General features: G+C 37.3%; 1 protein-coding gene across 1 annotated transcript in view; it reads left to right on the forward strand.

The window, feature by feature from the left end:
* Window positions 1–14,938, forward strand: part of LOC150101218 (catenin delta-2-like) — a 728,964-nt gene that overhangs the window by 467,871 nt on the left and 246,155 nt on the right. Inside the window, exon 14 of the mRNA XM_090401243.1 lies at window positions 641–900. Within this exon, the coding sequence (XP_090257369.1) occupies window positions 641–900 (260 nt within the window). The remainder of the gene's footprint in view (window positions 1–640; window positions 901–14,938) is intronic.

Genomic DNA, 14,938 nt, shown 5'->3' on the forward strand with positions numbered 1-14,938 from the left:
AAAATTCTTTATCAGCCTTGGAAGCAGAAGTAGATGGCTCCAATTGATTCATCTGTTCATAAAACTGAAGCGCTTTTTGTGTAATTAAATAACCACTTATAGGAATTCTTCTTTGAGTTAATTCTTCAATCCAAATTACGAGCGCTCGTTCCATTTTTTCTAATAAAGCATCTCTTGAGTACGATGATAATTTGGCGCTTAGTTTTGTGCAGAAATGACAGATTTTTTTATTGCGACGTCATTCTTTTTAATTGCTTTTATAGTAGATTCGCCTAAATTAAAATGTTTACCAATTGCCATATATCCCTCTCCTTTTGCTAAGTAATCTAAAATTGTGATTTGCATTACCAAAGAAAGTGCTTACACATTACTCACGTTACGCCAGAATGTGCTGCAACGTACTTCATTCGTTTATTATGTACAACGGGGAAACCCCAAATTTGCATGAAATATGCACTGCATAACTTCAAAACTGCATAAAAAAGATGCACATAAAAAGAGACCCAAGTGTGTGTGTGTGTGAGAATATATATATATATATTTAAATAGTAAAAATTTATATTTGTAATGATAATAAAACTTTTAATGTAACCCAAAATATTTATAAAGTAACTCTGTTAAATTTCTTTCATCTACATAGTTGTTGGAGAAAACCTAGGATGCTTTGGAACGAGCAAAAAAAAGAAAGAATCACATAATTTGGAGAAGCAAAAAAAAGATTCTTCTGCACTGTCACCTCCTGCTTCACATCCTCGCTCTGAGCCAGCAAAAGGTATGGAGTTGTTGTGGCAACCTGAAGTAGTACAACCATATCTTGCTCTGTTATCTGAGTGCTCAAATCCAGAAACTTTAGAAGCTGCTGCTGGAGCTGTTCAGAATTTAGCAGCATGCTATTGGCAGGTAAGCTGTCGTGTAGCTCCTTATTATCTTCTTTGGACTAGAGAAGCAGTTTTGAAATCCATTTCTGTATAAAACTACATAATATTCCAATATGATATATGTTTTACTCTACACAGTGCACCGATGTACTGTGTCTTCCAGCTCTCGTGTATGGGATAATTATAAAAATAAGAGTTATTAATAATATAATTGAGCAAACACTATATTCATTCTAATATTTCTTATGTAGTCAGGCATAATTAAGTTTAAAAAAAATCATGATATGTGGGTATTCAAGTTTTTTTCTTGGATTTTCTGTTATGAATGGATTTAGACAAACTGCATCAAGACAGAGCATATTTAGTTTGCATTAAACAAGCTACACACTTCACAAGGATTAACTTAGTAAATGTATGCTAATTTCATGAAAAGAATTGTACTTGGTAAGAGCATGATGAAATTGTTTTTCAGGTATTGTAAGATGAATGATACTAATGATGCTGTTAGAATGAAACAAGGGGAAGTGAAAGAGCTGATTTTTTTTGTAGGTATGAATGATTTGATTAAAGATGAGTACAAATGTTGGAAGCATTAGAAATAACAGTTTGGTGGCAGATGAATTTTATTACCTAGTGTCAGACCACTGCCCTGCTTATTGGAGGCCTAAAGTGGCTTAAAAAGGTTCCATGTTTGATGTCTAGAGTAAGGTTTCTGGATTAGGTAAAGAATAAATTAAAAATACAAAAATAAATAAATAAAATAATATAAAACAGGGAATAAAAAAACTCTAGTCCACCCATGGTACAAAATGTACTATAGGTTTACTAATAACCTTTTATGGGTGGGAGCAATATAAAAAAAGTGCAGAATGAAAGAAAATACACAAGAGTTACTGGGAAAAAGCAAAAAAGAAGAGCGAGAAAGTTTAGATTATAAGTCTGTTGCTATGGTATGATGGAAGCAAATTGAAAAGAGCAATGATTGTAAACAGTTCCTGAAAGGACATATATAACTAATGGATTGTATTCAAATGGATTTCAAGTTATCTAGAGAAAACACTCTTTACTGAAAGATTGAAGTGCAAAATCAGGGAAGTAAATCTAATAAGGAGGTTCAGGTGAACATGTGTGCAGACACCTTTGAGATGCGTGAGTGTGAGAACAGGAATGATTAATAAATACTGAATGTAATTTCTCAGATCTTGAATGGGATGGTCAATGGGACAGTCATTGCATTAGAAATTCATGAATACAAATGTTGCTGGCATCAGAAATAAGAGTTACTAGTTTGGGGATTGGTTATTTCTTGTCTTGTCAGATGTCGTCTCCTTCCAGGAGGTTGACTACTATGAGCTTCCACCATGTATGATTTTGTGCTACTCTTTTGCATTCTTCATAGGACAAAAAGGTCCAGTCCTTAATATTTCTGATCCAATCTATTCTTTGTCTTCCTCTTCTTCTTTTTCTTTGTATCATTCCTTCTAGAAGTATTTTTTGTAGGGGTTCATGCCTTAGTATGTGACCAAGGTAGGTAGTTTTCCTTTTCTTAATGGTTTTCAACAGATTCCTATCCTCCAATCATCTCTAATATTTCTCAATTAGTTTTTTGGCAGTCCATAGGACTCTAAGAATTCTTCTGAGGATCCACATCTCAAAGGCTTTGTTTATTTTCACAGTATTTTGATATTGTCCAGGTTTCTGCTCCATATAACAGTGTTGACCATACATAGCATTTGGACCGCCTAATTCTTGTTTTTGTGTGAATTTCCCTTGAGGTCAGAATGTTTTTCATGCCAATGAAGGTTGATCTAGCAATTTCTATTCTTCTTAATATTTCCTTATCACACTTTCCATTCTCTGTAATTAGTTGACCCAAATATATATAATTCTACTTGATCTAAAGTATTTCCTCTGATCTTAATATTTATATCAGATATTTTCCCTTTTCCTCTTGTTACCAGCATGGATTTTTTTTTTTTTTTTTTAAGTTGAAATTAAGTCCATATTTTTCACTTAGCTTCAGTGTCTCTTTTAGTAGGTTTGAAGATTTTTTTTTTCATTTTCAGCTAGCAGTAATGTATCATCTGCATATCTTAAGTTGTTTATATTCCTGCCTCCTATGCTGACTCCTTTAAATTCTTCTAATTGCTGGAAGATATTTTCAGTATAGAGGTTAAACAATATAGGAGAAAGAACGCAGCCTTGTCTGACACCCTTCTATACTGGGAATTCCTCCGAGATTTCTCCTGATATTTTTATTGAAGCAGTTTGCTCCCAATAGTAGATTTATCAGTAATCTGGTATTTTTACCATCTACTAAATTTCTGATGCATTTTATTAGTTGTTCATGTTGTATATTCTCAAAGGCCTTTGTGTAGTCAATAAAACATAACTAGACTTCTTTCTACTTCTCCAGATACCTTTCTATAATAGTTTTAATGTTGAAGAGTTCTTCTCTAGTTCCTTTATTTTCCTAGAAACCAGATTGTGCTTCATTGATGTCCATTTTGATTTTATGTTTATTTCTTTCTAGGATGATATATAACATAACTTTTGCTAAGTGACTGATTGTTCTGTACTCTTCACATTTGATTGTCTTCGATTTTTTAGGTATTGGTAGGAACGTTGAGTGCTTAAAATCTTTTGACAGGTGTCCAGTTTTGTATATTTTGTTACATATGTCAGTCGGTGATCTTATAGCCTTATCATCTAAAGCCTTTAGATATTCTGTCATAATTCCATCCATCCCTGGAGCTTTTCCTGGTTTCACTTTCCTAATGGCATTTGTTACTTCCCAGGTAAGAATAGTAGCCCCTCCAAAATCTTCTTGCATTGGCTTATCTATTCTATCATGATTGTATAGTTCTTTTGAATACTCTACCCAACTATCCCTTCTTTTGTCTTTCTCCATTAGGATGTTTTCACTGGTATCTTTGCTAGTTAACTCCTAAATTTTTCATGAAGTTCTCTGCTTTTATGCTTTTTGTCCAGAAGTTCAATTTCCTTGCATTTGTTGTTGAGCCATAGTTCTTTTTATTATTATTATTATTATTTTGACACCTCCAGGGAGTCCAAAGACTCATCGAGGGAGAGTGTGCCGACAGCATCGAACGATTGGCCCCCTTCCAACTACTAACCGCGCTCAAACTTACTTAACTGAGCCATTAGTAGCAGAGGCTCTACCAATCAACCAACCTTTCCTGATCTCCTTGTTTAAGTTCTTGCATTCAGGACGATTTTTGTGTTTCTTTCTTTCCTCCATCATTTTCAGTATCTTGTCATTCATCCAGGGTTTACTCATTTTCTTCTCAAATTTGGGAATTGGTTGTTTTACTGCCTTTTTTATGCCCTCTTTAAATTTCTGCCATCTATCCTCAATCTCATCTTTAGGATAAGGATGCTTGGTGGGATCAGGAACATTAACACCAGTGGATTGTGCCAGTTCCTTTAAAAATTTATCTTGTATTTCTTGATTTTTAAGGGAACCAAGATCATATTTTTCTATGTTTAGAGGTTTCGTCGTTTTCTTTAATTTTATTGCTGCTTTAATGTTTTGTGGTCTGATCCAATATCAGCCCTTGAATATGTTTTAGCTTGTAAGATGTTATTCTGGAATCGTTTTTTATCATTATATAGTCAATCTGGTTCCTAAGCTGTCTCCAGGACTTTTCCATGTGTAAAGTCTTCTAGGAGGGTGGCTGAATAAAGTATTTGCTATTACTAGATTGTTTTCTTCACAGAACTGTATTAATCTTTCTCCTCTTGGATTTCTATGTCCCAGGCCCTTGTTTCCCATGCAAGAAGAGATCTTTTCTGAGCTACTTCAGCATTTAGATCTCCCATAATGATAGTTATGTCATCTGATTTAGCGTTGTTTAGTGCATTTTGAATGTCTTCATAGAAATATTCTACATCTTCATCTGGATAATCAGAAGTAGGTGCATATATTTGGACAATAAAAATATTCAAAAGTTGAGCTGCAATTTTTAATGCAATTATCCTGTCACTTATGGACCAAAATCCAAATAAGGATTGCACAATCTTGTTTTTAGTACAAATGCTACGCCATTCCTATGACTGTCTCCACATGAGTATATAATTGAATGGCTCTTTCTGTTTATTTTTCCACTATTAGTCCATTTGACTTCACTGATACCAGCAATGTCAATTTTCATTGCTTCAAGTTCTTGTATAAAGTCATCTATCTTCCCAGCTTCATATAAGGTCCTTACATTCCAAGTTGCAAACCTTAAGAAAAGATTACTGGTTTTCAGACATGAATAATCAGGAGATACCCTCCCTGGAGGGTTTAATGTATCTTTGGCATATGCTATTTTCATAGTATCCATCTTACGTTCCCAAGTTTCTTTCTCTTCTTCCCTGTAATATTTTCAAGAGACAAGAGTTGCAGAGGGTCCAACCTTGTCTCTATTGCTTAAATCCAACATGGTTCTCTGTTTCATGGTTTGCTACAGAAGTTACGTGGTGAGGTTCCTGTCTCTTCCACGGTGACTGGCCACATCTCTGCTTTGTTTTGGAGTTTGCCCGGACTATGTTACATAGTTTGCTGTCATGCCTTCATCACCATTGTCAAATTAAATTTTGGTCATCTGCTAACTCAGCCATTCCAGTCTTCAAGTGCAACGAGGAGGAGACACTCTTTTTCACTACAGCATAAAATGTTGATACTCTCACTTAGTTTTGCATGTCAGTCGAGGCACGGTCCCAGAGTGTGGCCGCTGGTGCACTCTACCAGCTACTTGGAGCCATAAATGAGAGTTGCATGAGCAGTGGGAACCAATTCTACCCAGCCATCAAATATTTTGATGCAACTGCTGAGCAAGCAGAGGTTATTTCTACTTGGTCCAAACTTATTGTAAAGTTAATGAGACTGGATGAGAGAAAATGTAGAAAATGTTATAGGGTTAGAATATAGAGAATATTGAATGTTCAAGAAGGCTAGACAGAACATCATGGGGAAAAGCATATTGCTGATGATCACAGAAATGCAACCAGTACAAGTAGAAATTTATTGAAATTTCTGCAACTCTCATTTATGGCTCCAAGTAGCTGGTAGAGTGCACCAGCAGCCACACTCTGGGACCGTGCCTCGACTGACATGCAAAACTAAGTGAGAGTATCAGCATTTTATGCTGTAGTGAAGGAGAGTGTCTTCTCCTTATTGCACTTGAAGACTGGAATGGCTGAGTTAGCAGATGACCAAAATTTAATTTGACAATGGTGATGAGCAAGGGGGAAGTGGATTTTAGGTTATATAGTGTGTGATAGTGGTGAACAGACATGAGATAGAATGAGAGAGATTTGATGTGAGATAGAAATGAAAATTATACAGGGTGATTCCTCTCCCACTGTCATAAACTTTAAAGCCATATTCTGTACCTCATAACTACTAAAAAGATCAAAATTAATATGCTTTTGGCAACTAGCATTTCTGAGATATTGTCCTTTATAGTCATAGCATGAACACAACTTGTAATGTAGATTAGGAAGTAGAATATCAAGAAGTAGGCATAATCCCTTGATAACTGGCAGAAACTCTTTAGGACAAACATCACCTTTCAGCAAAAACTATCATTGATGCCAGCTTGCTGCTTTTGAGATATCTCATTATTGACAGCTTCATGCACTTGTAATTCCTTCATCTATCTATTAATTTATTGTACCTCATCAGATGCTGCATAGTCACTGTACTCCTTGGTAATGTGCCACACCAGTTCTCCCCAGGTGGTTCTGTCGTATGCTTTTCTGGAAGCCTCTCTAGCTCTCTAAAGACCAGCTACTCCAGACACCATCCATCCATCTCTCATCTATTTTCTCTGTTTCCAGGAACTTTACTTTCTGTAATTGTTTTGAAAATCATTTCATTGTGTTCAAAGGATTTTAACTTCTTTTGTCAATACTCTTAAGTAGTCTGAAAATTCTGTTGATTCTTACTAACACTCATCTATTTATCCACCTTTCAGTATATGAGATCCTTAACAGTCTCCTGTGACATCACATTTCACATCAAACGCAGTTATCTTTTTCCCATCGGATTTCTTTAGACTCCAAGTTTCACATCCATAAGTTGCTATTTGAATAAAACAGCTGCATCCAAAATCCCCAACTTTGTTCCTCTGGAGATGGATCCATCCTTCTGGATTTTAGACAGTCTTTGACAGTTGCTTTAGCCATTTCTAATCTTCTTCTGATGTCTTCTGAACAGAAGTTCTTTACAGTAAGGAACAGTAATGATGGAATTCCCAGATACTTGAATCAGCTCACTTTCTCGCTTATTTCTCTGTTATGTTATACACGTATTTCTCTGTTACGGTATACATATAGAACTCAGATTTAGTGATCCATCTGACACCTATCCTAGTTCTTAGCTTAAGCTCATCCTTTGCTACATGCATGCATGCATGATTGTCCTTAGTATAGATACTAAACATGGCTGAAGAGGAAGTTAAGAAAGGTATCCTCGCCTAACTTCCCTACCTACCTGACACCAATCAGTTAATCCAGCACCTGTTCTTACTGTGTTCTCTTGCTCATTGTACAAGTTAGCTATCAACCGGATTATGTTTTGGGGAAAACCAGTTATTTTCATTACCTCCCACAATTTCACATACTGATCAGGCAAAAGTTTTGGAATAACCTATGAAACACATTACCAAAGAGATTTTATTAGAAACACATTACCAAAGAGATTTTATTAGAAACACATTATCTAAGCTCTTTATACTTCTAAGAAAATCTCTTTGGTTAAGGCAAAGGTATCTGATCTCAGATATTTTTGGCTTTCTCTACTTCAACTTTGGCCTCAGTCCTATTATTATTATATAGAATGATTATTATTATCCAAGCTTCCATGGAGTCAAGACTCATCGTGGGAGGTCGTTTTTAGGAAACACGAAGTTTATCATACCACTCCTTGAACCCATTGACCGTTCCTGCTCCAACCGCTCTCTGGCAATGCATTCCAAGGTTCAACCACCCTCCACACAAAGAAAGCACTCCTCATCCTCTTGCGCACAGCCTCCTTTTGTAACTTCCAGGGATGACCCTTTGTCATCACTCCATCCCGCCATTCCACTAAGTGAGAGAACTCTCCAATATCTACTCTGTAACTGCCTCTCAACAGTTTAAAAGTCTTGCTCATATCACCTCTCCTTCTTCTATCCACCAAACTCTGCAGTCCACATTCCCTCAGTCGATCCTTATAACTCATATTGTACAGTCCTGAAACCATCTTTGTTATCTGCCTCTGTACCCTTTCCACAGTCAATTTATCCCTTCAAATCCCAGGGACCAAATCTGAAAATAGTAGTCTAAGTGTGGTCTGATCAGGATCTTATACAACGGAATGATAACTCTAATGACCTTTATTGAGGTCTCATCAGTGGGAGCCAGATCCAGAGGTGATACTAAGGTCGAAGAAATGCAGAAGTCATATTTTCATATACAAGTTGTGATGAGACCTCAATAAAGGTCTAAACTGGTCTGGGTAGTGACCCTTCCTATAATGCATAGCATTATACATACCCATACGGATATGTGCTTTGCATTATGGGATACCAAGTCAAGTGATGTGAAGTCATTAGCTTCTATATACGAGTTGCCTAGTCCTGAAAATAGTTCAGGCACAAACTTGTTTGCTTACGCTTGGATAAAGGATTAAACCAAGTATATAATTTCTTGGTATCTTTAATTTATAGTATAACCAAGTAGAAAAACTTCCAGCAGAGGAAGGGAAGAGATTTGGACTTGTTATGAACTTGGAAAAAACAAAGACAGTGGTATTTGGTGAGAAGAACATTAAACAAAAAATATAAGTGGATGGAATTGATATAGAAAATGTAGAACAATTCACATAATTGGGAAGTAAAGTGACGTATGATTTGGACTGTAAAAAAGAAATAAAGATCAGGATTGCAAAGGGAAGAACAAATCTGAAGGCCATGGATAACATCTGGAATAATAAAGTGATCAGCTTGCAAACAAAACTAAGAGTACTGGAAACATGCATCTTCAGCAGTGTACTGTATGGATCTGAAACGTGGGTAATAAATAAGGAATCAAGAAAAAGCATTTTGGCATTTGAAAGAACTTGTTACAGGAAGATTCTAAGAATAGGAGGGGGTACAGAAATGAAGAGCTCTATCGGAGGATAAAGGAGAATTTAATGCAGAAAATTATACAATGGAAGCTGCAATTATTTGGATACATCCTCAGAATGAGTGAGGACCGAAAGATAAAAATATTCATGTTTGGTATTATGGATGGTGTAAACAGAACAGTCAGACCATACAAAGAATGGATAGACAACATAAAGGACTGGTGTGAAATCGGTTTACAGAAACTGCAACACTGCACTGGACAAAAAGAGATGGAAAAAGATAGTGAAGGAGGCATCAGACACCAATGGGCAATGAGCCCATGGTTCGTGATGATGATAACATATTTGCAACACTCCATCTAATTGGCATATTCTTTCTCACTTTTGCATTGAAGATGATAAGGACATCTCTCCTTGGTAGGCAGTCCAAAGTGGTCTGTAGGTTTTCATAGAACTACTCACTATCTTCAGCAGGCCTATTTGTGTAGGTGGCAAAAACAACCAAGATTTGGCAGGATTAAATAGTCTAATAAACCTTAAGTCTAATAAAAAGTATCCTGTCATTAATGGGATTATAACCAAGAAGAACTCTTGCCTGATCTTTCCTCGGTACCATAGCTATCCCATGATGCTTTGAATTACTTCAAATGAAGAAATAGTTCACCATCCTGTCTGCTGAAATGACCTTCACCAATCTGTCTGGTTCCCTCCACGTGAAGCACCTATTCATGGTGAAGGGGACCTCCCAGTGATGTACTGGCCCTTTTCATTCTTATTTTATTTCTGTGCTTTTCTTCTTGCAGTTTTCATTCTGGCTCTCCTAAGTTTTTTTTTACTATCTTATCTTTCAGACTACCATCACTGGGATCCAGTGCCTTCCCACTGTTGGAAAGCTATCTGTGACTGATGTTTGCCGTGCGATGTAACCCATGGACATATGGAAAGGAATATCTTGGTAGTCCTCGGTGTTCATTTGTGGCTCTCTGGTGGGTAGGGAGCTCTGGTGCCAAAGTAAAATTTTCCTGAGAATGAACACTTCTTCATCCTCTTGTTTATTAGAGACTCTCAACAAGCCCTAACAGATTCAGAAACTTTATTATCATAAACAGAAAATCAAAGTAAGAAACAAAAAACATCACAAGCTGCAATAAATACACCACTGGTCTTAATCATATAACCAACAGATAAATGTCTAATTGGAAAAATGTCATCCCCTTCATTCAAAAGGATTTAGAAAAATTGGGTCGGATCTTCGAAATATGTAAAGAAACTTCATTTAAGAGAGATACTCACTGAAGCGTCTACAGTTGTACGATGGGCAAAATTACTCCATGCAATGTATCAGGAGAAAATCAATTGCAAAACTTAAAACTTTTCTAGAGATGTAATATCAAAGTGGGACCCTTGATGTTCCAGATTGAGAAATATGCTCCAAATGCAAGGATCTAGGAGTGACAGCCTTGAAAAGAATTCTGATACATACAGATGGACATTTGGTTTCCACCGGAAGCATCATCCCTACCCTCAACAAACCAAAACCACTGCCAGCTGTCAAAACAGGATATCTCAACTTGTAAAGCTCTGTCCAGTAAAGCTCTATGTCCAAAATCCCTTATAGTGCTTTAAATGCTAGAAATATGATCTTTCTCAAATTACCTGTCATAACTCTGTCATCTGTGTCCGATGTGGCAGTAAAGAGCATGAAAATAAACATTGTAAGAGCAAAATACCAGAGTGCTCCGACTGTGAAGGAGACTGCCTGGCCAATCCCAGAACATGCCACTGGTGGATGAGGAGATCCAAAAAAATAAAATTAGAGCAATGCATCACTTATTAAGAGTCAAAGAGGCAATATACCAGAAAAGTGGCAGCAACATCTGGTAAATTCTCTAACATCAATATAGTCTCAATATAGATCCAAACCCATATGTTGATTCTGCCTTCAAACATTTACAGCATTTCTGTATAACATGATCTGCTTTCCATCTCCTTTGAACAAACGAAGGAGACCAATAAGTATGGACTCACTCCTGAGGTCATGCCAAGATGGTCCTGCCATACAAAAATCCACTAATAAAAAATTTATTAGTGGATCAAAGATATGCTTGCTCAAAATACTACCATCAATAGTAATGACAGGACAAGGGATGGATCTGCTCATTGAGGAGTCTCTATCTTTGCAGGCTACCACACTTCCCTCCAACAAGGCTCATGCCTGAATAACTGCCCTGAACATTGTCCTGCCTGAATAACTGCATGTGGATTTTGATTGGCCCATGTGTTGGTGTGGTAAGTGAAAGTGTCATCTTGAGTAAATATCATCTCATCTCTGAAAAGATAGAACTCATTGGCCCCAAATCCCATTGTAGAAATTACTGACAAAATACTAATTGATTAGGGTGATCTGGTAAAAGTGCTTGTGCCCACTAGAAATTATTATTAATATTACATGACACCTCCAGGGAGTCCAAGGGACTCATCAAGGGAGGACACCTACTCTACAACTCTGTCTCCACCACTCATATCCACCAGCTGCAACAAACCAAAACTACCATCATTGTCTACACCAAACCAATGGCATCTACTGCCCACCACCACCACCACTGGTATTTCCACAATCACAAACATCCATGCCCACGCCAGGATTTGAACCCACAGCCTTTTGGCTGCAGAGTGGATATGCTAACCGCTTGGCCAACCAGGCTGGCAACATAACAGGTATCCATTGCAATCTCATCTCACCCAGCCTAGCATGGCATATAATACACCTGTAGAAAATAAAGCAGGCATAATTTTTCAAATGATTTTTTTAAAGCACCTGAAAGCAAGCTTGATCATTCAAGATCTAATAATTATGACTTAAACTAATTTTATTATTTCTGGTGACCCCTACTTGAAAATCTATGTAACAGGTTTTTCTGTTAGAGCTAAAACTGGTAAAACATTTCATACTATAACAGCTATGAAATGGATATACGTAATTTGCATTAGTCTATCAAGCACTGATGGTAACTTTGGAAAGTGGTGAGCCCTTTATATATATAAACATTATGACGTATTATTTTTCCACAGATGAATAAGGAAATATAGACAAAACAGGATACATAGCAGATTGTTTAGATTCAAATGTTGTACTAGTACCAAATTATCTGGTATTTTCATGCAGAACACTTGAGGCTATGTAACTCAGTCAGTAATGATGTTCTCTTTCTTTGGAAAGACAATGGTTTAAATCTCTAAGGAAACCTTTTTAAAGGCTTTTCTATTTAAAGTGAGTTAGATGGTCTCATGTAAAGGTAGAGTTTTTTTTCCCATCTTGGCAACTCTAATTTTTCTCCCAAGAAAATTAAGCAGCGAATACAAGCATTATCAGATATAACAGACTATGTGGAAAGGATTAAGCCTGACATTTTAATAGAAGAAGAGATGAAACATTTTTAATAAACCAACAAGAAACTGCTATGTTGTACTACTTTTTCTGACTATATTGAAAAGTGATTTTTAATCGGCGAATAGTCCTTTTTTTTACGTTTTTGAGTGCTAAATTGTTTCTCAAGAATATGAGTGTACTATAGTGGTTGTTTTTTGAAGTAAATGCTGTCGTGATATATTGTGTATTTTGTTTACTGAGAAGATGGGGCGGATGCATAACAGTGGAAGACAAGACGAGGCTAAGTTTTCATTACTGTATTTAGTTTTATTTCATTTATTTAGTGTACTTAATGTTTTGTTTTGCTTGTAATTGCTTATACTTTCTTATTTATTTATTTATACTCCCTAATACTTATTTAGCGTTTATTTTTGACACTATTTTGAATAATTAATGATTACACTAGTAGTCCCTCAGCAGTAACGAATGATGGTGGATTCAGCTGCAGTCGCAAATGGCGTGTCGCCAAGTCCTCCACCATTTAGGCACTCTATTATAAGCAATATAATAAAGGAGTTTGTGGCATGCAGTATTTGGGGCATGTATGTGTCTTGGGAATTGGATATCTGGCTTCTGAGAGAGGGAGTGCATATGTGTTTAAAGTGCAGGCAGTTGGAGGAAATAAATGCAGCAGATATCTCAATAACTGACCTTGTTGCTCCAGGAACGGGAAATGAATACAGGAAGATGAGTAGTGTGATAGGAGAGAATGAAGAAAAAAATGTGAATGAGAAAATAATAGTTCATAGTGTAGAAGGCATGAGTGATTGTGAAAGTTTAGGAGATGGTTTTGTTTGGGAGAGTGAATTTCGATTTAGAGTGACTGACCTGCAGAGGGAGATAGAGGAGCTGAAAGAGGAGGTGGAATGTCTTGGGAGAAGTATGAGGAGAATGGAAGAGATAAATGCATGGCAAATTGGAGTAGGGGAGAGAGAGAATTTTGGGAATGATAGGAGAGGAGTGAAATTTGTGAATGATAAAAGAGGAGAGAATGGAATTGGAAATGGAAAAAAGAGAGAATGGAAACAGCAGAGAGAGGTATGGGAGTGCTAGAAGAGGAGAAAATGGAAAGAGTAGAAGAGAGGGAATGAGAGGGAGGTATGGGAATGAAAGAAGAGCAGAGAATGGAAACAGTATGAGAGATGGAATGAGACAGAGGCATGGGAGTGCTAGAGGAAGAGAGAATGGAAACAGTAGGAGAGACAGGTATAGGAGTGCTAGAAGAGGAGAATGGAAACAGTAGGAGAGACAGAATGAGAGACAGGTATAGGAGTGCTAGAAGAGGAGAGAATGGAAACAGTAGGAAAGATGGAATGAGAGAGGTATGGGAGTGCTAGAAGAGGAGAAAATGGAAACAGTAGGAGAGAGGGAATGAAAGAGAGGTATGGGAATGAAAGAAGAGAAGAAAATGGAAACAATAGGAGAGAAGGAATGGTAAGAGGTATAATGTATGGGGACTCAATGATCCGTGGTGTTCAAGATAGGATGTGTGATGAGTGTTTGCCAGGAGGAACGATAGAAAGGGTGGCTTTGGCAGTTAAGAGAGGTGAAAGGGTGGAGGAGATGATTATGATGGTGGGAACAAATGACTTGAGTGGTGGTGTAAAAAGGGCAGTGAGAGATATGAGATTCTTGCTTGAGGTGGTATGAAAGAACACACAGAGGAAAGATAGTGGGTGTGTTGCCTAGGTATGATAATGACAAACTGAGCAGAAGAGCAGTAATATTGAATGACATAATAGCTAGAACGTGTGACGAGAGAGGACTGGAATGTATGGATGCTTGGAGTGCGTTTGAGGACAGAGGAATTGTATGCAAGAGACCGCTTACATTTGAATGAGGAAGGATGTAGGCATCTGGAGAGAGAGATTGCTGTTCTGAAAAAGTCAGTGTGTCCCAGGGAGGATGGTAGCAGGGGTATCCTATTATGGGAATGGGTACTTGGGAGAAGGGGGATGACATCAGGTAACACTGAGCCCAGTGGAGTGTAGAGGGGATAATGCTGGGTATAGAAACAACGGCATTTATATGCTATATACTAATGCCAGGAGTATCCGGAATAAGGGGAGGGATTGGTGGCGCAGATAGCATCAGCCTGGCCAAAAATTATTGGGATCACTGAGACGTGGTTGATAGAAGAGGATATAATAACAGGAATAGAAGTTGCTAGGTACAGCATTTTTTGGCAGGATAGAAAGGGAAAGCGTGGTGGTGGTAGAGTACTGCTTATGATAAGTGACGACCAATGTCATCTAAGAGTGGAGACTTTGGAAGGCAGTGACATTAATGATTTTGAAAGCATATGGTGTGAGGTAGAGGTCGGCAAGACAGGATATTTAGTGGGGTGTTGCTACAGACCCAGGAGTACAGAGGGTGGGGACTTGGAAAGTTAGACAATTGAGTTTGGCAAGTGCAAGAAGAATGATTGTTATGGGAGATTTTAACTACAGTAGTATAAACTGGGGAGAGTAAGATGCATGTAGCAATAAGGGAATGGAATTTCTAGAATTC

The sequence above is a fragment of the Typopeltis vanoorti genome, chromosome 12 (assembly GCF_054136105.1).
Source record: "Typopeltis vanoorti isolate ZY-2024b chromosome 12, IOZ_Tvanoo_1.0, whole genome shotgun sequence".
NCBI classification, from domain to species: domain Eukaryota; kingdom Metazoa; phylum Arthropoda; class Arachnida; order Uropygi; family Thelyphonidae; genus Typopeltis; species Typopeltis vanoorti.